General features: G+C 33.9%; 1 protein-coding gene and 1 long non-coding RNA gene across 3 annotated transcripts; one reads left to right on the forward strand and one right to left on the reverse strand.

Annotated features, from left to right (window-relative positions):
* Positions 1 to 15: 15 nt before the first annotated feature.
* On the reverse strand, positions 16 to 26,159 carry Cat (Catalase). 2 transcript variants are annotated; one of them, XM_073981456.1, is made up of 3 exons: positions 26,062 to 26,159; positions 25,871 to 25,965; positions 16 to 1,864 (listed from the first exon to the last, which is right to left on the reverse strand). In XM_073981456.1, the coding sequence occupies exons 2-3, from the start codon at positions 25,922 to 25,924 to the stop codon at positions 401 to 403; spliced, it is 1,518 nt and encodes a 505-aa protein (XP_073837557.1). In that variant the 5' UTR covers positions 25,925 to 25,965; positions 26,062 to 26,159; the 3' UTR covers positions 16 to 400. The 2 variants fall into 2 exon arrangements, with proteins under 2 accessions (XP_073837557.1, XP_073837558.1); XM_073981457.1 differs by having other exon boundaries at positions 26,066 to 26,129.
* On the forward strand, positions 23,472 to 24,754 carry LOC141401319 (uncharacterized). Its single transcript, XR_012412311.1, has 4 exons — positions 23,472 to 23,820; positions 23,997 to 24,214; positions 24,299 to 24,399; positions 24,461 to 24,754. It is a non-coding gene; the product is annotated as an uncharacterized lncRNA (long non-coding RNA).
* Positions 26,160 to 27,234: the final 1,075 nt, after the last annotated feature.

Here is a 27,234-nt window from a genome sequence, read left to right on the forward strand (position 1 = left end):
GACAAAAAAAACTTCTTTTGGTTTTTATAAATTTTTATTTGTTTTTTGTTCATATATAATATAATTTTTATATAAAATATTGCATTTTATTGATTATATAATGGAAATGTGCGAATCTAAAGCTAAACACAGTTAAGATTGTACAAAAAAATCGAATGTAAAAAAGGTTAGTTTAAGGCAATTTTAATCTCCAAAAAACGATGACTTTTAGCCAATGGCCGTTTTTAGGTAAAAATATAAATTACATTTGTATAGACAATAACAAGGAATTAGGGACAAGGGGGGGTGAAATAGCTAAGAGAAAAAAGCCCACAACCATTTTGTGTTTAATCGAAAAATTGAGACCTTTTTTTCTCGCCAATATCTTCTAAAAATCTTTTAGACAAACGACAATCTTTCCTTACATCTTGGCAGATTTCATCAATTTCAAGGCTTCAGTCAACATACGACCGAAATCGGGATGGACACTGGTAAAGTTCTTGACAGCACGTTCTTGAATGAATTGACTGGCATTGCTCAAATGACCAGCAATATTGTTGACCAAACGTTGACGGGCACCTTCATCCAAAACATGAACCCAGAATTCGGTAACTTGGCTGAAGTTATCTTCGGTTTCACCGCTGCTGTAACGGTAAACATCACCGGTAACGGGGCACTTGGATTCCAAACTTCTGGCACGTGGGCAAGTTTCGGGTCCAGAGAAGGAGTTGGGATAGTAGTTGGGAGCACCACCTTGATTATCGGTAACAGTCATGGGACCATCACGTTGATAGTTCTTAACAGCCACACGGTAGGGGCAGTTGACGGGGATTTGCAAGTAGTTGGGACCCAAACGATGACGGTGAGTGTCAGAGTAAGAGAAGAGACGACCTTGCAACATCTTATCGGGAGAGGGTTCAATACCAGGCACCAAGTGAGCAGGGCTGAAGGCGATTTGTTCAACTTCGGCAAAGTAATTGGTTGGGTTACGATCCAAGACCATTTTACCAACATCAATCAAGGGATATTCACTGTGGGGCCAAACCTTGGTGACATCGAAGGGATTGTATTTGAATTTCTGGGCTTGTTCGAAGGTCATAACTTGGATCTTCAAAGACCAGCTGGGGTAGTTGCCTTCCTTGATGGCATTGTACAAATCACGAATAGAGTAATCAGGATCAGAGCCAGCCAATTCATCGGCCTTCTTGGCATCCAAGTTCTTAATGCCTTGGTCGCAACGGAAGTGGAATTTGCAGTAGATGGGTTCACCCTTGGCGTTGATCATCTTGAAGGTGTGGGAACCATAGCCATGCATGTAACGGTAGCCATCAGGAGTACCACGGTCACTGAACAAGAAACTGACTTGGTGAGTGGTTTCAGGACGCAAGGAGATGAAATCCCAGAACATATCGGGATCCTTCAAGTGAGTTTGGGGATTACGTTTTTGGGTGTGAATGAAGCTGGGGAATAGGATGGGATCACGGATGAAGAAAATGGGTGTGTTGTTGCCAACCAAATCCCAAACACCATCATCGGTGTAGAATTTAACAGCAAAGCCACGTGGATCACGAGCAGTATCAGCGGAACCACTTTCACCACCGACAGTGGAGAAGCGAACAGCAACGGGAGTGCGTTTGCCAACCTTTTCGAACACCTTAGCAGCACAATATTTGGTAATATCATTGGTAACCTCAAAGTAACCGAAAGCACCGGCACCCTTGGCATGGACAACACGTTCGGGGATACGTTCACGATCGAAGTGGGACATTTCATCGAGGAAGTTGACATCTTGCAAGAGTACAGGGCCGCGGGGACCAACAGTCATGGTGGCATCCTTTACACCCATGGGAGCGCCAGCACCGGTGGTAACAGCACCAGGGGCAGACTGGAAGAATAACATGAAAACAAAACAAGGAGGAATTAGTAAAGTGTAAACTGGTAATGTTTTGTGAGTAATGAAGAAACAGAGTTTTTGTTTTTTTTTTTTTCACAGAGAGAAGAAAACCAAAAACCATTTCCTGTTTTTGTTTTTGAGTACATAGAAAGAAGTACGCAAGTGTTCTATGCCACTAAATAATGACATTGTTAAAAAAAAACAATGTTATTGTGGCAACGTGCCATGGAGTTGATTCAGCAATTTTCCATGGCATTCACTTTTTAGTACTGAGTTTTGTTGTTTATATGTCATAAGAATTGCAACAAATTTTGAAATGTTGTGTACTAAACGATTTTTTAGTACAAAACCGATGTTAGTAGTTGAAATTGTAGACATAAATTTGAGGTGTTGTGTACTAAAACAATTTTTAGTACAAAAGCTATGTTAGTAGTTGAATCTGTAGTACAAAAAATTATAATAGTTGTTGAAATATTGTCTATGTACTGTTTGGTTTTGGTTTTAGTACAGAAAAAGAAAATTTTTTAGCACTAAATGTCTGCAATGTTGTTGAGTACTAAAAATAAATGCTAGATATTTTATTTATCCAGTAATCTGTTGATATCTGTGCTAAAATATTAGTCAAGTGTCGACAGTACTACTAAAAATATCAAAATTCAAAACAAATATTTACTCTTATCGTCCAATTACAGAAGCATATCTTTCGCATTCCCTACAAACAACAAAATAAACATTATAACCATAAATTATATGTTTTAAAACATTTTGGAAAAGTGGATGCAAGCGTGCCGTTAGATAGAAGAAGCATTTGTGTAGTGTTGTTTGTGCTTTCTTTTATTGCCATTGTGTACTAAAATTGTCTAACATCGGATAATGGAGATTATTTTAGTTAAATAATGTTTGAAAGTTAGTAAATGAAATATACAGATGTATGTTGGACGGTGTTATATTGATCTGATGTTAGGCCCCCAGGTGTTGTATTTCACACAGATGTAAAAAAAAAAAATATATAAATTAATTGCTTTGGTAATTATAAACATGTATAAAAACAACGGGGTGTAAACTGTTTAAAAGGAACAATTAGCATTTGTTCCTTTGGATTTCTAATCGATAAAAAAATATGGAGGACTCAATTACATCCATTTACCAGATTGCTGGAAGCAATTAAGAAAATGTGATTCATTTCTTTGAAAGTAACGACAATATCCATTCAAAAGAACTAAATAACAGAACTATATAGTTCAGTGGACACCGGTCGTTTGTATAAAAGAACTACGAATGAGTTATATTATCTCGTTTCTTTCATGAAATAACTAATACGTAAACGTACTTTGGTACTGAAGTTCAGTAACTCAACTAGCTCACTACACTTAACAACTCTAAACATAACGGAATGGGAACAAGTCTCGTTTAGGGGCACCTCTCCGATCGGGTTGTGATCAGGGCCCCAAGGACTACCTATGGTGAAAATTTCAGCCCGATCCGAGAGGTGCCCATAAATAAAGTAATGGTGTTAAAGTAGGACTTTCCCGAAATGTCAAGACCCAGAACTCGGGAAGTATGGATTTCCCCCGAGAAAGATATATATAGTTGTGATCAGGGTCCCAAGGACTACCTATGGTGAAAATTTCAGCCCGATCCGATAGGTGCCCCTTAACGAGACTTAAGCCAACGGAATGATATTGCAACAATATATGTGTCGATGTTGAAAGAATTCTTCTGAATTTAAATAAGATTGGCATTTTTCCCTTCTGGTTAAGGCAAACTAATCGTAATAATTGTTCACTTCGTTTCTAACGATCACTTGTTGGCGCCTTTTTCGTGACATCTAAACAGAGTTGCCATAATAGAAAATTTAACACAGCCCATTCAATTAAAGTTATACCATGTTCACATCACGAGATTTTGCAAGTTGTTGAGACATAAACGATGGCAATGAGTATCAAAGTAAGAAAAGAGACAATCTTGCAACATCTTATAGGGTGAGGGTTCAATACCGGACACCAAGTGAGCAGGGCTGAAAACCAATATTTTTCAACTTTGGCGAAGTAGTTGGTTGAGTTTTGACCAAATATATTTTACCAACATCAAACAAAGGATATTCACGGTGGGGCCAAACCTACATAGATGACATCGAAGGGATTGTATTCGAATTGTTGGGCTTCTTCGAAGGTCATAACTTGGATTTTCAAAGATCAACTGGAATAGTTGTATTCCTTGGTCGGACAGTATGGCAACTCTGGACTCAAATAGATACGTGTCCAAAGAATTTGGATTTGGTTTTGTTTGCAAGTGAAGTTGTTTGGGTTTAGATAGTGCCAAAGAAATTCTCGTATCTATTTGAGCGAACAACTAACTGACACTAGGCTATAAAAAGTTTTTCTTAAAAAACAAAAAACCAGACAACTGATGAGGGAGGGTCTGTGGCAAGATCCGAAACTATAATCTTCCCTACCCTAGCCCTTGGTAAACATCACAAATTTTTCCCACCAATAAATTAAAGTTGTGTTAATAAAATTTTAAAAAAGCAACACTGGAATTAAGCCTATTTTGAAAAGCAAAAGTACTAATTTAACTATTTTTTCGATATCAGAGGACCCTATAAGATATTTTATTGAAATATGTGTTCTGTGCGACTTATATTGAGAGCAAATGACTGTTAAAACAAGTAAAAAAAGTATCAGTCGGCTTTGCCGACAGAGATATACCCTCAGCCTGTGTGAATTGAAGCTTTCATCTACGGACAGATCGAATGTATTTAGGGTCTTTTCAGAATTTTTGGCCCTTTTTGAACATTTGAACTTACAGACAAAAATGTGGATTAGGATGAAAGTTCAAAAGTGTTGCGGAGGAAGTACTTGACGGAATGGGCCGACATAGCCCATTTTGAAAGTGGATCTTATTTTGGGGGTCATATCTTTTTATTAGATATCGCGCATGAACTTGTCCACGGAAAACCTAATATCGCTGTAAACAGTACCACAACGGATAGCAGCGGTATACATTTCAAAAGGATCTTCGAACAGACTTTAAACTGCACTTAAACAAAAATATTGAACATTTACAGGGGAGTTACCTTAAGGAGAGGACCAATATTTGCCATTTTAGAAGTTAAACTAAATTTGGACAAAATATTAGAAGATCCAAAGTATGAACCAAATTGGTTACCCCGTTCAAGAAAGTGTATCGTGCATACCATTTTAGTGACATTTTTAAATTTTGGGGAGAAGTACTGGAAGTTGTGCGCCGGTATTGCCCATCCTCGAAGTGAAACTAAGTTTGGACAAAATATGACGAACGCAAATTTTCGGACCAAATGGATTGACCAGTTCGAGGATTTTTACAACTTTCGGGCTATTTTCTCAGGAAGTATTTACTTGCCCCCGAAAAAACTTGTACCATCGCAAAGGGTGTCAGCGAATGCAAGTTGCGTCAAAAAAAAAAAAAAAAAAAATCAAAGTGATTCGATTGCAGGTCTTAAAGTGGACTTATCAGAAATTTTGTGTGGGAGGTACCCGAAGGAGTGGACAAATATAGTCCATATCCGAACCTGATCTATACCTGGTAGATATATTAGGATGTGTAAAGTATGGACCAAATCGGTAACTCCCTTCAAGAGTTACCGTACGAACAATTTTTCCGAACATTTTTGAACTTTTGTGGTGGAGGTACCTGAAGGAGTGGACCGATATGGCATATCTTCGAACTTAAACTATGTTTGGACAAAATATTACAAAGGCCAAACTTTGGACCGAATCGGCAGACCTGTTCGAGAGTTATCTTGTGCTAAAAACCACCTCACACGGTGTCATAGGGGTTTTTTTTGCAACTTTCAGGCTATTTTCTCAGGAAGTGTGGACTTGCCCCTGATGAAACTTGTATCGTCGTATGGGGGGCAGTGAATACGAGTTGCAAAAACAAAAATCAAAGCGATTCGAGAGCTGGTCCTAAACTGAACTTATCCCAAATTTTGTCCATATTGGAAACTCATCTATGTCTGATAGACATTTCAAGATTTGCAAAGTATGGACCAAATCGGTTACTCCCTTCAAGAGTTATCGTACGTACAAATTTTCCGAACACTTTCGAACTTTTGTGGGGGTGGTACCGGAAGTAGTGGACCGATATAGCCCATCTTCGAACTTAAACTAAGTTTGGGCAAAATATTACGAAAACCAAATTTTGGGCCTAGTCGATTGATCCATTCGAGAGTTATCGTGCGCACCAGCCAGACAGACGGACGGACGGACGGACATTGCTAAATCGACGCCAAATTGTCTGAAACACATTTCGTCCAAACATACTTGGGGTCTAAAACCATTATTCCGATGAGGCACATTTTGCCCGTATGAAAGTGTATATACCCTCGTTAGCATAAATGCTGAGGGTATAAAAAGGAACCCCATGTTCAAGCCTTATACTTTTTCATATAAGAAATAATTATGAACCTGCTAATAAAACAACAAAGATTCCCACACAGTAGCATTATTGATTACGAACTCGCTCTCATGTTGTTTGTGCCCGGCTGGATACCACACCGGTATTTTAAACAAATTGGTTTTACTTCATCTTTCGTTTTTTCATAGTAGGATGTTTTTTCTAGGGGAGGGTTACTAACCCGACGCCCAAACCCAAGTTTTTAACGTTCTTATGGGTGAACGCGCGGCACATGTTAGCTCACTACCTTTAACGGGTGTTAAAGGCAGTTCCCCAGGTGACACCACGGGGAGGTCAGTGTCCACTTGAGATGAAAGAGGGACCAAGATAAATCCTGGGCTTTGCCGTGTTAAAGCCGGTCAAGACCGTTGCTTGGTATCATTCATCCCCTACGTCACCTCGGCACTGCCATAAACACAACAAACAACATCAGTTGTGAAATAAGAAGAAGAATTGTATTGGCCAACAGATGCTACTATGGTCTAAGTAAGCAATTTAAAAACAAAACCACATCTCGTCAAACAAAAATAACACTATACAAAACGCTGATACTACCCGTGCTAATGTATGGCTTCGAAGCATGGGTACTTGCGCAAGCAGATAAGGCAGTGCTTGGTGTGTTTGAGAGGAAAATTCTTCGAAAGATCTACGGGCCGATTTGCGTTGACGGTGAATATCGACGTCGTATGAACCACGAGCTATATAAGCTATACAAAGACATGAATATAGTTAAACGTATCGAGATGCAACGATTCATATCATGAGAATGAGTAATGATGAACCCGCTAAAAAGGCGTATGAATACATGCCACATGGCGGTGCACGCAGAATCGGGAGCCTAAGCTTCGATGGAGCATACAAGTGGATGAAGAAATGAAAAGGCGCGGTATTCCAAAAAGTCAAGCGAAAAACACAGAGGAATGGAGATCTTTTCTTAGTTCGGTCTATGGAACAAATGTTCTGTAATGGGCCAACTAAGTAAGTAAGTAAGGTTTTACTTCATCATCGATAAACACCCTGTATTAGTGTCTTCGGAGGAGGCAATCATAACCATTTATTTGGCCTTGGTTGTGTTGCCTCATTTCTTTATAATAAAATGAACTTTAAAGAATCCTTGAAACAAGTTTAGTAGCAGAAGTTGCTATTTTTGGTCTTGGGAAAACGATCACAGCTCAATTCCACATACAAGACGAACTGAATATCTAATGGCTACAAATAAAAAAAGAAACTTTAATGTTCAATTTGTAAATAATCTCAAAGACGTTGATATCTTCATCATACCTATTGTATTTGGAAGATGTTTGTCACATCGCATATTCATCGGCGGTTATATCACTCAGAATATTTCAACAATGTAGAACTTTTCTACAAGTTGATGCAGATTTTGCATTGCGGCTATCCATTCCTTAACGGCGTTTCATTCAGTATATTTTACATATTTTTTCAGAATTTTGTTCAAAAATCCGGGCAAATGTTTGCCAATTGAAAAGCTTCTTGTGTAAAAAACGACTGTTTCGTTTTTAACGATCAGCTGGTGTTTGGCGCCCTTTTATATTGCATATTTTCATTCAGAGTTGCCATACCAAATATATTGCTACGACTAATAACATGTTCACAACAAATTATTTAAGCCGTATTTCGCATTTTAATCAAACAGAATTAAGTATTTTCGGCATTTGAAAACAAAAATTAGAATTTGTGGCCAATATTTAGGTTTTCTAGTGTGTGTTTGTATAATTAAATGAGTATAAATATGCCGCTTTATTTTTTATTATTTATTTTTTTTATCGATCAGCTGTTGGCGCCCTATGAAATCTCTACGCAGTGTTGCCATAATAGACAAAATGAGTGTTCTTAATACCATGTTTACATGTTGATGTTTCATACATTATACAATTGTACATTAATACCTACTTCTTCTTTATCTTACTTCGCAATACAAGCGCAAATAATGAAAAGTAATTGCTAATTAAAAACAAAATCGGCATTACTTTAAGCAAATTCATTGTTTACAAACAATTATTAAAGTAAATAAACTTTCAATGGCCAGATGTTAAGGTAGTTTTAAAAATTTAATTGAATTTTATAATTATGCAGTTAATGTAGAGAAATAATTGGTAAAAAAAACTAATTAACATTTAAAACGTTTGTATGTAAAAGTAGTGTTTATATTTGACAATCGCCAAATGTGATTAATGTCAAAAAAATCCTAAAAAAATATCATTTATATCAAGGAGAGATATCCTTCATACCACTAAGTACATTCCGTTTCTAACCTCAAAGCCATGAAATCTCGATTTACTAATTTAAAAATTAAAATTTCTTGTAACACCCAGAACATTCTCCAAATCCCCCCTTAAATCATTATTATGCAATATGCTATATATTTTGGGTTATTGCTAACAAAATGCTTGTTATTCTAGGTAATATTATAAATTACCCATTTTGATTGCCTATCTTATCGGGGATACGTAATTTTCTGTATCAACACAATATTTGAATCGTTGCTAAAATTATAACTAAACTGATTAAAAATTTTAAAAATTCCAAACAGCAGTAATTGGAGAAAAAAAAGACAAAAAGAAATTGTGCTAATTCCCTGCCAAACAAATTTCAATTTGAACAATTAAAAAATAAACCGAAAAAAATGCATTCAAGATATTTTGGATATAGCCAAAATAAAACACACATTTGTTTTTTTTATAGGCAAAACAAGTTTTAGTAGGCATTGCAATCTGGTTTATGATTAGACTGAAGCTATTTTTCTAATGTATTTTACAGAAATGCGATGCTTGATATCGATTTCAAAGTACATTTAAGGGTATGTTTAATTGAACACACACACATCATGACTGGGCACTGAGAATGTGTTTGATGTGTACAAAATCCAAATTTATACTTGTTGTTGTTGTGGTGCATTTGAATAAGGAGTCAAAAAGGTCGTTGCAAATTGCATTGCAAATTTGTTCAGAGTTGATGTGCAAAATTCTGTTTAGACAAACAACAAACACCATGGAAAGAGTCATAAAATTGATGAAGCTCATGTTTCCAAAAAATGTGGGATACATTTTTTTTTTGAATTCCATCCATGTCATACTAGTGTCATATTATAGCACGAGATAAGAAACATAAATAAAAAATGAAGAATTAAGCCGTGTTTACATTAGAGATTTTATGAGGATTTTTTTTTACATATACACAGTGGATTTGTCAGTTAAAACCCACTGGATTTACTACATCCACTTAAACTTGGTTTAGACTATGACGTACTCTTGATTTATTTGCCGCAAAATGTGGGAAAATATACGACTAATAATTTAAGCTAGAGTTATTATCATGAATGTTGATGTAAACCTACGTTTTTCTGAATGGCAAAATATTCTAAGCTTATGCTATGTTTACATTTACGAAATCCACTCGATTTCATCTGTCAAATCCATAGGTTAAACGTCAAATGAAATCCAATGGATTTCAGATGAGATTTCATTTGACGTTTTAGCTATGGAATTGACAGATGAAATCGAGTGGATTTCGTAAATGTAAACTTAGCATTATGATAGATTTACATCTAACAAATTTTAATTAAACCCGTTTTATGGCTTTTATTTAATAGGATTACTTCTTTTAAAATAATTTGTTGCAATACCATTTTGTTTATTAAACTATTAAGAAAATCTTAACAATTCAACTCTCCTCGAAAATAACACAAAGCACGTGTTTTAAGGAAATAATAAACCATTTTGTGAAATAATTAATTTCACAAAAAAAAACTTTCCGAAATGAAACAATGTGCATTAAATAATTAATTACTAACTTTAATTAAGTTCGCCATGATGTATAAAGGAAATGAATCATATTTGCACGTATTAAGTAGCCTTTAGAATTTATTAAACTTTTTGTTTTCTTTGTTTCAAGAAGGTTTTTAGAGTACAAAGTAGAAACGCCTCAATTAAATTTTTGTAAATTGCTTAAAAGCGTTTTCAGTGTTGTAATAATTAGAATTGGTTTCATATTACAAACTAATTGCTTTGCTAATTAACACATAATGGTTATGAATTAAAACAAAAACAAATAATAACCAATACCTATATCAATTTGATATGTTTACAAATTTAACACCTTTTCAATGATTCGTTATAGAAAAATTAGAAGAGGAAGTCGTCTTTTTTCATTCCCTGCCTTTTATGCCATCTTGTGATTTGATGAACTCAAGTCTCTATTCAACAGGTATAGTTGTCTTTACATTATGGTATTGGTTATGGCATGCCGGTTAGTTGTTTTTTACCTTAGCAGCTTAAAGCAGACCAACAAAGTTTATTGACTTGTTGTCTCAGCTGGGTTAAAAGAAAAAAAATCCAAGCGCGAATCTATGCCACACTTCATTGCAACAATTGAAGGCTTCTGTTGTTGTTGTTATTGTGTCTCGGTTGGCATTTCTAAGTTTTAGTTAGGAGTATTGCGTTTCTGTGAATATATCTCATTACTGGTTTTACATTCTACAAAAAACTGTGCCCACAACTCACGTTTTTGTCTCTCTCACCGGTTCGTCTCTCTCGTCGTTATGCCAACCTCTTCAATAAAATGCAGTATTTGTTGTTTTACAACATTTTCATGCAACTATTATTTTGCCCAACTTGTTTTGGTTGTGGCAAAATGTATGCAACGCATGATCTTTTTCTATTGGTATTGGTAAAAAGTTATGAATATCAGGGTTTTTAGATAGTACAACACAAATCAAAGTGGTATGTTGTTGCAGTTTTTGTTTAACATTGAGTTTGGACATTTTAAAACGGGCTAACAAGACTTGTTCTTTTGGGGAGTGAGAACTTGAAGAAGGTAGACTTTAGGAGTTTTAACAGCAAAATCACATATTTTTGGTTTATACTTAATAAAAAACTATCTTGTCAATCTAATTAATGAATGAACTTAAAGAGTACTCACAATTATTTTTCCTTTACAAAAAGTTAGGTTAGTTTCAAGTTTTTGGGAGAATTAACACCATAAGAAAGATAACATGCCAAAAGACCTAGGTTAATATACATTTTGTTCCCGTACTTTCTTAACGGTAGAGTTAGTAAAAAAGTGAAATATACTGGAACATATTTATAGTTTAAAGTTGGTAAAATAAAGTGCAAAAGTAGCATAGCAGCTCAACCGTACAGCTTGATTGCAGTCAAATGTGGCACCTAGTATTAGTGTCTTCGGAGAAAGCTATTCTAACCACATATTGGGGCCCTGGTACGGCTACCTCAATTCGCATTGGACAAGAATTCATGACAATAGGCTGAAGATTCCAAATTCTTTGAAATAATTTCAGCAGAAGTTACGACTATTGGTCTTGGAAAATGAACAGAGCCAAACTTTGCATAAAAAACCAGTAAGGAAAGGATCAAAGTCGGGCGGGGGCGACTATATGATACCCTACACCACTGTGAATATGTAAAATATAAATCGGAGCTATATCCAAATCTGAACCGAATTCGATATACTTTGGGACACTTATTACTAGACCGAATTCAGTCAAACATTCCAAATTTCATCAAAATCGGACGTATATAGCGTGTTTGGTGCAGCAAATACGTGAAATCGGACGAAAATATATATGGGAGCTATATCCAAATCTGAACCGATTTCAATATAAATTGGCACATTTATTTCTAGACCGAATTCAGTCAAACATTCCAAATTTCATCAAAATCGGACGTATATAGCGTGTTTGGTGCAGCAAATACGTCAAATCGGGCGAAAATATATATGAGAGCTATATCCAAATCTGAACCGATTTCGATATAATTTGGCACATTTATTTCTAGACCGAATTCAGTCACACCTTCCAAATTTCATCAAAATCGGACGTATATAGCGTGTTTGGTGCAGCAAATACGTGAAATCGGTCGAAAATATATATGGGAGCTATATCCAAATCTCAACCGATTTCGATATAATTTTGCACATTTATTTCTAGACCGAATTCAGTCACACATTCCAAATTTCATCGAAATCCGACATATATAGAGACGTGTGGTACAGAAAATACGTGAAATCGGCCGAAAATATATATTGGAGCTATATCCAAATGTGAACCGATTTCAATATAATTTGGCACATTTATTTCTAGACCGAATTCAGTCACACATTCCAAATTTAAGCGAAATCGGAAATATATAACCCCCTGGTACAGAAAGTACGTGAAATCGGCCGAATATATATATATGGGAGCTATATTCAAATCTGAACCGATTTCGATATAATTTGGGACACTTATTTCTAGACCGAATTCAGTCAAACATTCCAAATTTCATCAAAATCGGACGTATATAGCGTGTTTGGTACAGCAAATACGTGAATTCGGCCGAAAATATATATGGGAGCTATATCCAAATCTGAACCGATTTCGATATAATTTGGGACACTTATTTCTAGACCAAATTCAGTCAAACATTAAAAATTTCATCAAAATCGGACGTATATAGCGTGTTTGTTGCAGCAAATACGTGAAATCGGCCGAAAATATATATGGGAGCTATATCCAAATCTGAACCGATTTCAATATAATTTGGCACATTTATTTCTAGACCGAATTCAGTCACACATTCCAAATTTAAGCGAAATCGGAAATATATAGCCTCTTTGGTACAGAAAGTACGTGAAATCGGCCGAATATATATATGGGAGCTATATCCAAATCTGAACCGATTTCGATATAATTTGGCACATTTATTTCTAGACCGAATTGAGTCAAACATTCCAAATTGCATCAAAATCGGACGTATATAGCGTGTTTGGTACAGAAAATACGTGAAATCGGACGAAAATATACATGGGAGCTATATCCAAATCTAAACCGATTTTGATATAATTTGGGACACTTATTTCTAGACCAAATTCAGTCCAACACTCCAAATTTCATCAAAATCGGAAATATATAGCGTGTTTGGTACAGAAAATACGTGAAATCGGCCGAAAATATATATGGGAGCTATATCCAAATCTGAACCGATTTCGATATAATTTGGCACATTTATTTCTAGACCCAAATTTCATCGAAATCAGACATATATAGCGTGTTTGGTACAGAAAATGCGTGAAATCGGCCGAAAATATATATGGGAGCTATATCCAAATCTGAACCGATTTCGATATAATTTGGGACACTTATTTCTAGACCGAATTCAGTCAAACATTCCAAATTTCATCAAAATCGGACGTATATAGCGTGTTTGGTGCAGCAAATGCGTGAAATCGGGCGAAAATATATATGGGAGCTATATCCAAATCTGAACCGATTTTCACCAAAAGCAATAGCGTTCTTCCTATGGCTAAAAAAATTGTAGTCCCCAATTTTCAGCTAAATCGGACAAAAAATTCGACCTGTACGTTGCGAACAAAAATACATGGACAGAGGGACGGACATGCATAAATCAACTCAGAAAGTGATTATATGTATATCCCCAAAAGGAACTATGGGTCTATTTCGTATGTAACATACAAAAGGAAACGAAGACATAATACCCCTTACCACAGTATGGTGTAGGGTATAATGAATCAAATATCTAACGACAACAACAATATAGGTATCTTCGACTAAAAAACATGAATTAAAAAATATAATTTAATATTCTACTTATATGTACATAACCTCAAACCAGGTAAAATATCCATAATTCTCATACTAGCAGATGAGTGCCACCATGATGAAACGGTATCGAAGGAAGCAATTCTAACCATATATTTGCCCTGGTTGTGTCTTCTAGTTTCATATTGGCCAATAATTCATGACAATACGCTGAAGAATTCAAATTCCTTGTAAACAAGTCAGCAAAAGTTGCTATTTTCGGTCTTGGAAAATCATCACAGCTTAACTACACATACAAGACCAACCGTATATCTAATGGCTACAACAATATAAGTATCTACGACAAAAACATGAATTAAACAAAAAAAACTTTAATATTCTACTTATACATAACCTCAAACAAGGTAACACCATGATGAAACTGTATTAGGGTCTTCGAAACAAGCATTTCTAACCATACATTGACCCTGGTTTTGCTTTGTTTTTTCGTATTGTACAGTAATTATTGACAACAAGCTAAACATTAGAGAATCCTTAAAACAAGTTCAGCAGAAGTTGCGGTTTCTTGTTTTGGGAAAACGATTACAGCTCAACTCCACATACAAGGGGAATCGAATATCCACAATATATGAACCTACGACTAAAAACCATGAATTAAAAATATAATATATATTACATTTATTAATAACCTCAAACAAGTCCCACATCCGTGGAGCACCGTGGTGAAATGGTTTTAGTGCCCACCAAACACACAGTAAGTCGTAAGATGGAGCTTTCAGCAAGGCAACATCAGTCATCGGCGGTTATACATACCACTCAGAGTACTCAGAGTATTTCAGCCATGTAGAACTTCTCTGCAAGTGGTGGCGGCAAGAACTTTTCTATCACTGCTACTTGTGATTCAATATGCATTTTTTTGCATTTCAACTTTTTGTTCCTTGGCGGTGTTTTGTTTATTATATTCTGGGTATTTTTGTTACAAATTGTACACTAAAATCGGGATAAATGCCCTGCTTCGTTTAAAATCTTCTTGTAAAATAAACGACTGTTTCATTTTTAACGATCAGCTGTGTTTGGCGCCCTTTTGCATTGCATATTTTCATTCAGAGTTGCCATACAACATATGTTGCCATTAATAATAACATGTTCACAACAAATCATTTAAGAACTTTCCTTTCACTACTTGTAATTCAATATGCATTTTTTTGAATTTAAACTCTTTATTCCTTGGCGGTGTTTCGTTTAGTATATTCTGGGTATTTTTGTTACAAATTGTACACTAAAATCGGGATAAATAAAATCTTCTAGTAATAGAACGACTGTTTCATTTTTAACGATCAGCTGCTTGTTTGGCGCCCTTTTGCATTGCATATTTTCATTCAGGGTTGCCATACAAAATATGTTACCATGACTAATAATACCATGTTCACAACAAATCATTACAACTACGACTTATTTAACATGTTAAACAAACAAAATTAACCCCCAGTTTTTGTAAAAATTTTTATTCTTCTCACACGAATTGTCAAATTTTGTAGATCGATTTACTCGCTTTAGCGCAAATATAGAGCGCTGATTTTTAAATGAGGAATCCTTAATGATATATGGAATGGGTATACGAAAAATTGGATGTGTATGTCATCTGGGGTTTGAGCTATGAATGCCTAAATTATTACGAATATAGACGAACGAACAAAAATAAGTTACAAAAACAGGGGGTAAGTATCTTCGGCATTTTAAAACGAAAAACTTAGGATTTGTATTCAATATTTAGTATTTCTAATCTATATTTATTTATTTTATTTCTTTCAGTAAATGCAATTTTAAGCCCTAGGGCCGATTATAATTAAATTGCAAATTAAACTACTCCAAGTTACATATAAAAATATTGTTATCTTAAAAATAAGTTATAATTATGATAAGTTACTGAGCGTTCGGCAAGTTTACAAAGTAACACAAAAAGCCAAATAAATACATTACTGTATATTTATATGTATCTATATTCCTTTTTATTCGTTTCGATTATTTTGCCTATACTATTTTATTACGCTTGACAACTTATACCACGTTCACAAGTCTCTTTGAAGCCGTGCTTCACAGAATTCCAAAGAATTGTCGGCATTTCAAAGTGTCAGCGTTTGTTTGGACTTAAAAATATTTTTTTAATTGAATGAAGAAAATAGCATTTTAAAACAAAAACACAAAATCGACAAGTGTTTAGGAACATTTGAGAAGTTAATTGAATTTTTGTAATTACTCAACATATGTGGATAAGTAATTATAGAAAAAACTAATTAAATTTTTTAGTAATACGTGTGAAAATGATTCACGTCTCTCTGTAAAGTAATTATTGTAAATAAATATCAACAATTTTCCATTTGGTTGTCATTGAAAAATCTCATGCAATAAAACAAAATGTTTTGAAATTGACAGTTTTGATGCAATTTTTTCACATTGCACGAAATACCTTACGGAATCAAAGAACATTTGGGTATTTGAAAGGGGGATAATTACGAAAAAGCATATTAAATTACACAAAACTCCATTTCATAATTGAAAGCATCCCCAGAGTTTACCACAAATTGATAATATGCAAGTAGTTAGTCCGTGTCTAGACACACAAATTTCTCGGGAAAGTAAATTCAGTTTTTAGGCAATAGGGGGTAGGGAAGAGTATTGAGGAGCTCTTTCCTCTCCGCTCTCTCCCAAAAAACTCAATTTACTTTCCCGAGAAATTTGTGTGTCTAAACACAGACTTAGAAAAATAACTAACAGGTGCCACTTTGAAACAATTATTGTAAATAATGCTTAGCACTATTCCATTTAGTTGTCATTGAAAAAAGGTTTTGTTAATTAATTTAATTGGATATTTACAATTTTACTAAAATTAAGTTTAAAAATAAATACTTTTTGTCTTGTTAATAAAATTTATAAAACTCCATTTCATAATTAGAAAAATTTCCCCAGAGTTTTAGCACAAATCACTTTAATAATATGCATGGACATTAACCATTTTCTATGCATTAAAAATTCTCACTATAATATAATTGAATATTAAAAAAAATCGCACCACAGAGAATTGAGTTTATTTGCATTTTGTGTATGCATTTTTTTGTTTTTTATTGCTTTGTTTATAAAAAATCCATTTATCTTTGTGGTAAATAAATAACAACGAGTTCCAACAAGCGCAAGTAGTAAAACACATTCTTTCAAGATTTTTGTTTTTATAGTAGAATACCCATATCAAAGTGAAAACAGAAAAACAAATTGTTTACATTATTTTTTTTTTATTTTTCGCCGGCTTTTGTATTATTTCTTGTTCGCTTTGTTTTTGTGGTTCCTACTGCACCTTTTTTACTTTTGCTTTTGCACTTCTTCGTCTTGTCATATCATTTAGAATTGTTTATTTTATAATCGTTATCTATTCATTTCATGTAGATTGCTGTTAAGAAGAGAACTATGCCCCGGTATTTTGTATTCTCAACTCAATATCAGGGATGGTAGTAGTCAGAGGAATAATTAAAAAAGAAAACATGTTGCCGCTACTATATTATATGCAAAAATGACAAATTTCACCATCTTCATCAACATTTTCATTATCAGTGGTACACAAACGACCGCCACCCCCTCATTGCTGGGAAATGAGTTTACATGCCTGTTTGTTTACTGTGTTTTTTTTTTTTCTAATCTCCTGCCAAATAGTTAGTATTCTCGGAACATGCAAATCAATTTCACAATTGTAATTATCATTCTTATCGTATTGTTGTTGTTTTTTGCGATATAATATGCAAAGTGTTAGATAAATGAAATAGTAGTTATCAAAGAGAAAAAAAACAATAATACTATAAGCGGAAAATTACTTGTTGCCATTGGTTTCCAGGTTAATTAGAGGTTGTATGACACCTATTATCCTTTTGCTGTGAATGTAATATTAGCCAATAAAAACATAATGTTTACAAATGCTTCTTCTGTTGATTGGGAAAAAATAAATAGAAAAACTGAGAAGAGTTATTTTATCGTACTCAATGAAAACTCCTTTAGAAAGCTATATGGATTACAATGAAAAATAGTCAATACTAGGTTTTAATTATTGTAAAACTATGTTTACATTTACGAAATCCACTCGATTTCAACTGTCAATTCCTTTGCGTATACGTCAAATGAATGGAATTGACAGTTGAAATCGAGTGGATTTCGTAAAAGTAAACATAGTATAAGTTCATTCATACAAAATTAATGGGATATGATGTATTTTATAAAACAAATTTGATGTGTCGCCAGGCCACTTCAACTGAAATGTATCATATCAACTTATACAACTATCACACAAAGTAATTTGTTAAAGAGTATAAAGTAGGCTTAAAAGTTGAAAGTATTAGAGAAAAAATGCTGCATACAATTTTACGTTAACGCTTTTGGGGCCAAATATTATGATAATAATAAACATGTTGCTATTTTCAATATATGTATTTATTATATAAATAGACTTGATTTGTGACTAGTAAATACCCAACGATAAACTCATATTTAATGCTTGTTAATGTTTGTTTGTTATCATCACGTATTCCTTGTGGAATAGAACATTTAAGCTGCATGTATGCGCAAATAAATATGTATTGCATTAATGCAAATGATAAGCAGCAAGAGCATAAAGTTCAGTTTGTTTGATAAACATTTATTTGCATGGCATGAACTTCTAGAATATCTAGAAATACAATTGAAATTGATGATAATTGGTCTGTTCCAGAAGTTGCAAAGAATCTATTTATAGAAATTTTGAACTAAATCCTATACTCGTACTTAACTAAGAAAAAAGTATGTTTAACCCCCGGTTTTTCTAAAAAAAAATTCTTCTCACACGAATTGTCAAATTTTGTAGATCGATTTACTCGCCTAAGCGCAAATATAGAGCGCTGATTTTAAAATGAGGAATTCTTTACTAAATATGGAACGCGTCTACGAAAAATTAGGTCTGTATGTCATCTGGGGGGCAAAGCTATGGATGCCTAAATTATTACGAATATAGACGAACGAACAAAAACTGGGGGTTAGAATATGATTTCAACTATAACGTTCAATAATAGATTTTTTCTATGAAAAAATAGCTGCAAACAAGTAAAAACTTCCAGTTTTAGAATTTAATCAACCATTTTGAGGTTAGATGCGACACGGAAGAGAAGTTTCTTAATTTTTTTCTAACCACGGGCATATTGCTTATCTTAGATTACCTCAATCTATTGTACAATGTCTGGAAATGCAACAAGACGTGCAAATCAATACAAATATTATGCAGACAACGATAAGAGCAAGGTAATTAGGTTCACTTGCTTTCAAGTTCTAGAATTTGTGATTTTGATTATTGCAAAAAGTCTAAATTTAAATTTTATGATGCAATACTGCCGAACCCTCTTAAGGCAATTGAAGTGTTATCATTACCACATTTTTTTCTGGAATGCACTTCAAAATTTATTAATCACCTTATAAAATATATGCAAAAATTCCAAATTTCACAGGTCAAAGGCTGGACATGACATGTGGAATATTACTGCTGCTACTTTCTTTTAACGGTCAATGAGTGTCATAAACAAAATTAATACTCAAGATTATGCAAATGACGACGATAAGTAAGGAAATTGGGTCAAAATTCATACTTTTATAACTTTTCGACTTTTAGAACTTTTGATTTATGTATTGTCACAGTCTAAAATTTGGACCCAATGAAAATTTGGATGACATTTCCAAAATGCACTCGAAAATGTATTAATCACTCGAAAAAGTATTAACACGTCAAATTCTCTATTTTAGTTTAAGGTTTAATATGACAAATAGGTTATAATTGTCATTTTCTACACTAATTGGAAGTTATTAGGTAAATTTAAAGTGACCTGTAGTAGTGTGGTTCTCTAGTTCATTTTTTGAGTTACCGAGAAAAATCGGTAAAAAAAATGAAAGAAAAACTACTTAACTCGTGTATGATTTCCAAATTTTGTAGTTGCTTCGAAGCAAAAACAAGGTCAATTTTAATTTTTCGCATTAATTTTCTTTCGACATAGTGAAACAGGCCCTGACACTTTTTTACCCTACATTTAACCGACTATAGGGCAAACTATTTCATCTATGTAAACATACTATAACTGCGTGGTGAAATCAGCTGTTTTGCTCTCATATGTATAAAAATGGCGTACTTCTAGAGAAATAACACACGAATAATTAAATCTTTAGTTTCTGGTGCAGAATATTAACAATTTTACAATAAAAAGGGATAAATATCTACAAAAAGATGAAAAAATTTAACCAAAAAATGTTGGTGGTGAGGCTTTTTTGCTTAATTCCATTTCTTGTAAAAGACCAAAGGCCAAGTTCGACCTAATTGAAATGTGGTTCTGACATTTCTTTATTCCTTTTCCAGAAATGTATTAAGTAAGTCCCAATTTACATTAGGCGAGTTTACTTGCGTCAATTGTCAGTTTGTGGGTGAGAGAGGGTGTTGAGAGGCAAAGGATTACCATATACCTCACCTCTCTCTCCCTCAAACTGACAATTGCCGCAAGTAAACTCGCCTAATGTAAATTGGGACTAAGAAAGCCGAACGGCTTAAGGCCCCCACTCATTTATCAGTCTGTGCCATCAGTCCGATGAACCCTTTCTGTATGTGTGACTGACAAGTGTGTAGCACGAACCATCAGTCAAATCTAAAAATCTTGAATTCCTCCTCCAAAAATGAATGAATTCTACGTTTTTTGTGTTCCAACACAAACATTATTTTCTATTTTTCAAAATTATTTATTGACAATTTGAAAATAAACACAATTCACCCAGACTGATGGGGGTTCATTTTGAAATCAAAACTATTTTGATTTTCATCAGTCTTGGAAAACTCACACATACATTCTCAAAATTTCAAAAATGTACACATACTACCATAAATGCTGGCAGTCAGACTGACTAATGAGTGGGGGCCTTTATGTGTCGAGGCCTTGACACTTTTACCCGACATTGTCAATATATAAGAAATATCTACATGCGAACCGCCTATAGGGCAAACTATTGGATCAATGTAAACATACTATAACTGAGTGGTGAAATCAGCTGATTCGCTCTCATATGTATAAAAATGGCGTACTTCTACAGAAAAATTACACGAATAACAAAATATTTAGTTTCTGGTGCAGAATATTAATAATTTTATAAGAAAAAGGGATAAAAATCTAAAAATGGAGTTCGTCTTCGGACGGCTCAAAGAAAAGACGCATAGACGCAAATTAGATTCTACGCCCACGGGCTTTAAAATAACCTAAAAAACTTTTGTAACTTTAAAAATAAATAAGAAACAACAAGGTGTAAATACCTTTTAACAAATTGTTGTGGAAATACCGCCGCGACAAAAAAGCCGAAAGGAACAAGGCCACTTTAAGCACAAAAAAAAAAAAAAAAAAAAAAAATCTACAAAAAGATGAAAAAATTTAACCAAAAACGGTTGGTGGTGAGTCCATTTTCATCTTTAACAAACAACACAAATAGTGAGAGCAAGGTATTTCTGACTCAGTACATGGGTTTGTATCTGGCTGGGTAGTGCAGTCTGCTGCAACAAAGAATAGACCAACTATTCCTTTACTTTTTAAAATGGTAAAAGTGGTAAAACTAGTAATAGTTGTGAAATTCTCTCACAGCCAGTTTCTGTATGTCGAAAGAAGAATGTGTGCGAATGAAACACGTCCGAACTTTAGTTTTCCAAATAATTTTTCCTTTGCTTTTGCTTCGAAACAAAAAACAAATTTGAAAAACACACAAAAGTTTGGACGTGTTTCTTTCGCACATATTCTTCTTTCGACATACAGAAGAAACAGGCTGTCATATGAATCATATGTCCCTGTCCATACTAAAGTAATTTCAAAAAGATTTTGCATTTTTTGGGAAAGCAGATAATTTCAAGAAACTAGTGTACACGCTTCAATGTGTTCTGCAATTTTGCTTTGTTGCATTATTCGTATGAAACAATCAGATCGTCTTATTTTACATTTTCTTTTACTTTCATGTCAAAATTTCAGTGAAATTACTTTTAGTGCGGAACGGGACAATGCATCTTGAAGTAAGGGAACGCTTTTCGAGTAAGAAGTAGCAAAGATTCGCGTAAACAAATTTCCTTTACCGACAGTTTGCAATTTTTTTTCAAAAATCGTAAGTTTCTTTTAAGAGCCCGCCTTCGGCCGGGGATTTGAGACTTTCTCCTATGGACAGGAGCCAATCTCGGAAACGGGAACATCATTTTCTTTTAAATTAAAATTTGTCTCTAAGTAGCCGGCCTTTAAACAAGGGAATTTTCAGAACTTCAGAGGCCCATATCTCGGGATGTATACATTTCCCCAACAAAAATTATACAGCATTGGAATCAGCATAAAAAGCACTATCTGTGGTAACTTTTTACATATTTTTCCGAATACTGTCGTTAAAGGAAATATATGCCACAGCGCTAGTATAAAACATTGGAACATTTTGTAAAAATTAAGCCATTCATAAGTTTAATAAATAATTAAATAAAATTAGTCGTATTATTTTTACTTCATTTAGCTCTTAATTTGTTTATTATGAGTTACTAATAAAGACTTTAGATTAAGGCACTAATTGTTTCTAACCTCAAAATTATAAACAAATGCATTAAGTAGGTATGAAATAAATAACAATTAAAACAAAATTCTTAATTAAATATTTTTAATTAATGCAGGTAATAATAAGTAAACAAATATGCACCTATATGAACCAATTTCGTTGGTGGTAACAGAAAATGTTTTTTTTTTTAATAATGTGACTACAAAATATTTGTCTCTAGGCCTTAGAAAACTATAATGCTTAACAGCAGATTATTGTTGTTATCGCCAAGAAGAAAGATTAGAAGTCCCAACAATAAAACTACAAATCTAAAAGGGGGGGTAAACAATGTTATTTTGAGATAGAGCTTACTGGAAGTTGGAGATAAACAATGAAATTGTGGTTAAAAGTTTGTCAGGCAATCAATAGTGCATTGAAACACTTGAACATTGACCTGGACCACCCAGTAGAGGGTACACACTACACAACACAAACTATTAAGAGTTGCAAAGTAGGTTTACAAGTATTTTTTCAAGATCTTATTTACCGTTAAGGGTAAAACTATAAACTCTTGTAATTTTATGTTTTCAAATAAACTTCTACAACTATATTGATGCTATTGTTAACCTCTTCAATTTGCATAAAGCTCATATACGACTTAAAACGTGCAATATAGTTTGTGAATAGTCAGCAAATTGTTTATCAGCCATAATCAATACATAAATTCTAAAATAGTAAACACGAAGTCCACTCGAACAAAGCTACAATTCTATATTTAGCATACATGTTTTACCCGGCATTGTAGCAAACATAAAATATGGGAATTATTGTTTTTCATCAAGTAAGTAAGTAAGTAAGTCCCAATTTACATTAGGCGAGTTTACTTGCGGCAATTGTCAATTTGTAGGTGAGAGAGGGTGCTGAGAGGCAAAGGGTTACCATATGCCTCACCTCTCTCTCCTACAAAATGACAATTGCCGCAAGTAAACTCGCCCAATGTAAATTGGGACAAAGTAATTTTTTATTGAGACTTTTCTTCTTCTTATATCGATAACATATGGTATGTATGGTTAAACTGATAACATGTATACTTAGAACTGTAATTGTCTTGTTCTAAAAAGCAATGATAAAGCCATGTAATGCAACATGCAAAAAAACAAAGAAAACGTTTTGTAAACAGATTGGTGTAAAAAAAATACTATCAAGGCTTGCTCGCGGCCTTATACTGTAACAGACAGAGCGAAATTGTCTGTCGTGAATAAATTAACTTAAAACTAAATAACAACTAAAACGAAATAACGATTACTGTTAAAATTAGTGTCTAACAGTGTGTAAAATATACATTTGCGTAAGTTGGAGTGTAAATGAAAATTAATTCAATAGATATCACAGTGTTCAGAGATTATAATTATAAACATTAAAGCGAAAGTTCATAATTCTAACTCTTTGTATTAAAATTTAGATAATGAGATTGAATTGATTTGTTTTTAACCTCTGTGGGAACCTTCCGTGGCTTTATTGTAGAAATCTGGTACTCTTGAGTAATCGGAGATGTTGCCAATATCTTCATTTATTACGCCAATAGGAGAAAGATATGTTGAGGTGGCCCATGTCAAGTGTTTTTCCAATTCATAAATATTGTTCATTAAGGAGTTATCATGTGAAGTCAGTCCATCAACAAACTTCTGTAAATGAGAAAGTGCCACTTTGCAGAACGGCGGAAGTCCTGCAGCATTGTAGATGTAAGTGTTGGAAAACTTTTTTGTTGGATTTTCAAAGTTTTTGTTTACGCATTTTCTCAATATATTACGCTCGAATATTTCCAGTTCTTTAGCTACTATTGGGGAAATAGCGAACCAGACTGGAAACCCGTACAGAAGTATGGACCTTATTGCTACCTTATACAAGAGTAGCTTTGTGTTTTGCGGTAAGTACTTGTTATAAAAAAGACATGTAAATCTACCAGCAACTCTTTTTGCTTTTTGTAGGTTGGTGCGAACATGCGTGTTGAATTTCATCAAACTGTTAAATGTGATGCCCAGATACTTGATGCTCGTTACAAACGGAATCTCGTTTCCTTGAAGCGATAAATGAAGTTGTTTACTAAGCGGAACTACTGTTCTGGGGCACTTTCCTGAAGCATTCCGCAAGTTTTTCATCAAGTGAAAAATGCAATGAATTTCATAAATTTTGAAGTGACAAAATTTGTACCAAGAACCGCTCTGAGTCACTGTTTTCTCAAATAAAGATTTTAAAGAGGCCATGTCAGGACTTATTTCAGGTTCCGAGAACCTAAATTCTCTGACAACAGAAAACCCTCTTAGATGCTACAAGCCTTTTATTACCTATTAAGTGATAAAAGGTTTGTAGCATCTAAGAGGGTTTTCTGTATGGTATGGCGAATACATTTAAACGTGCCCAAATGAAGGGAAATTTGACTGTAAATCTGATTAAAGCCTCCTGCAATTGTGTCATATTGCCGCATAACGTTTCTCTAGTTAAAGGTATAAAGGTCAAATAATTGACAAGGGACTTCTTTGGGTAAAATTTTGATTTTTTTAGTAGATTCTAATTATTATAGATGTATGGCCTTCTCAACTGCACAAGTAAGTCCCTGCTTTTTTACACTATATTGCTTCAAAGAACTTCCTTTTATCCATCAAAAGTTTAACACTGTTCTTGGCTATGTTTTCTTCATTATACCTGATTTCAAAAAGTTATTGATTGATAATTTAATTGGAACTGAAACGGAAAAAGTGTTCAAGATATTATTTTTTTGCAATATCAAAGTTCAAGCACTCTAATATCACCTGATGCACCACACATGACACGGGCGGGCGGCAGAGTAGTATACAAAGTGCATATTGTATGCCCATATTAATGATTTTATTAAGGCGTAAATAGCCACAAAGAAAGAGGTGAACAGCCTCACGAAAATATTACAGCTAACAATGCCTAGGACCGCAACCCTCTTGGGCACTTGGAGAAATATGTATTGAATAATCACTTTTGAAAATCAAAAAGTAAATCACCAAATCAAATTTTGCAGCATTACAAAGCAATTTCTTTATTTTTTCTATCTTTCTCCAAAAGTCAATCATCTGTCAACCACTCCACCCTTTGTAAAAAACCAAAACTATTTTAACAAAAGCCGGGTAGGGTAATTCATATTTGTTTTGGCTGCTTTCTTCTCATTACTTTTACTTTTCTTGTGTTCAATTGTGGCCAATTGTTGAATTTGTTTCTTTGTGAGCGATATTTCGATATTTGTTGTTAACAGAGAGGGGGATGTAGGCAAGGTTTCTTGTTTTCTTGTCATATTATGGAAAATTTCAAAGTTTTTTTGTGTTTTTAATAAGCAAATACTTTAATTTGAATGATTTTTTTTGCATACTTACACTCAAGGAGTTCTTGTAATCAATTAATTGGTTGGTAGCACTATCGCGAGACATGTTTGATTTTTTAATTCTTTGCTTTTGGAGTTGTAAAGAATCTAAAAAGAGGAAAAATAAATAACACGTAAAACAATTATTATCACTGTTGAAAAATTCTCGCGATTTCCCTTCACTACTGGATTTGGACTACGAACCCACCTCAGACGAGCGATAAATAGCCGTAGCTGTTGTTTTCCACCTTTATATAGGATTGGTTGGTTTATTAGTGATGGCAATTTCTCTTATCATTTTATCGTCGATTTTCTTTAAAATCATTTTCTGGTTTATCGATAACATGAACAAATAACGATTACTTGTTAGGGCATATCATGAGAAAAAGCGTTCCGTTTCTTTGATAGAGGAATATTTTTGAGAGTGAAAATTAGCTTTGTTCCTTTACTTTTTTAATCGTAAAAGTGGTAAAAGAAAAAAGCGTCAAAATTGCTCTCTCATAAACATTTTTACCAAAAAAGTAAAGGAACGGAAAAATGGTATATCTGGCAGCAATGTCAAAAAGAAACATAAAAAAATCAATTTTCGTCTTTTATTTCACAGTTTTTAATTTAGTTTTGCCAGCTTTTTTCGACTTTTTCTTCTGTTTATCGTCCATTTTCTTTTTCATTGTGAAATAATCGTCAAACAAAAGTCGAAAAATCAGTTCTGCCATTTTTTACCTGCAGAAATTTTGCTGGTAGCCTGTGGTAGAAGAGAAAGCCATTTTCGCTCTCTCTCCACTCTCACTCTCTTAAAAATTGCTTCCAGTTTTGCCACTTTTCGGGGTTAAGGAACGCTTTGCAGGTTAAAAATGGTAACAAATGGAAAAAGGGTAACCTCAGGTAAGTAAAGGAACACAGCTATTATTGCTCTGTTCCAGAACCTCCAAGAAGCTGATTGTTTTGTTTTGTTTGATTGTTATGTTTGAACATACAAAGAAACTCAAATCACAATAATATAAAATCTATTATGTTTGTTGTCAAAAGTTGTTAACAGAACTCTGAATGGCCGACCGTCTATAGGCCTTGGCTACTAGCATGGTATAAGTAAAGAGGTAGATTTAAATGAAAAAATCTATAAAACCCTTGTTTTTCCTGAATTCGTAAAACATCAAAATTCGTAAAGCAACAAGTGAGTATTTTATAAAAAAACACAAAAAATGAATGAAGGGCCAAGGTTTCTCCACATAATCGAGTTTCGGATATGATATAATGTTTGTTTCAATGATAAGCTGACAAATTTCTTCCATACTAATATTCTGAACACGAATTTAAAAACCATTGAATTCTATTGTTTTTAAAATTGTTTGGCATATTATTCAAACAGCAGACACA

This window comes from Musca autumnalis, unplaced genomic scaffold, assembly GCF_047663935.1.
Source record: "Musca autumnalis isolate F117 unplaced genomic scaffold, ASM4766393v1 scaffold_4, whole genome shotgun sequence".
In the NCBI taxonomy this organism is placed as follows: Eukaryota; Metazoa; Arthropoda; class Insecta; order Diptera; family Muscidae; genus Musca; species Musca autumnalis.

Excerpts from the sequence above, each read along its gene's own strand:
- Cat (XM_073981456.1), bottom strand. The coding sequence starts at position 25,924 with ATGTCTCGCGATAGTGCTACCAACCAATTAATTGATTACAAGAACTCC. Across the intron at positions 1,865-25,870 it reads ATTACAAGAACTCCTTGAGT|TCTGCCCCTGGTGCTGTTAC; the intron begins GTAAGTATGCAA and ends TTATTCTTCCAG.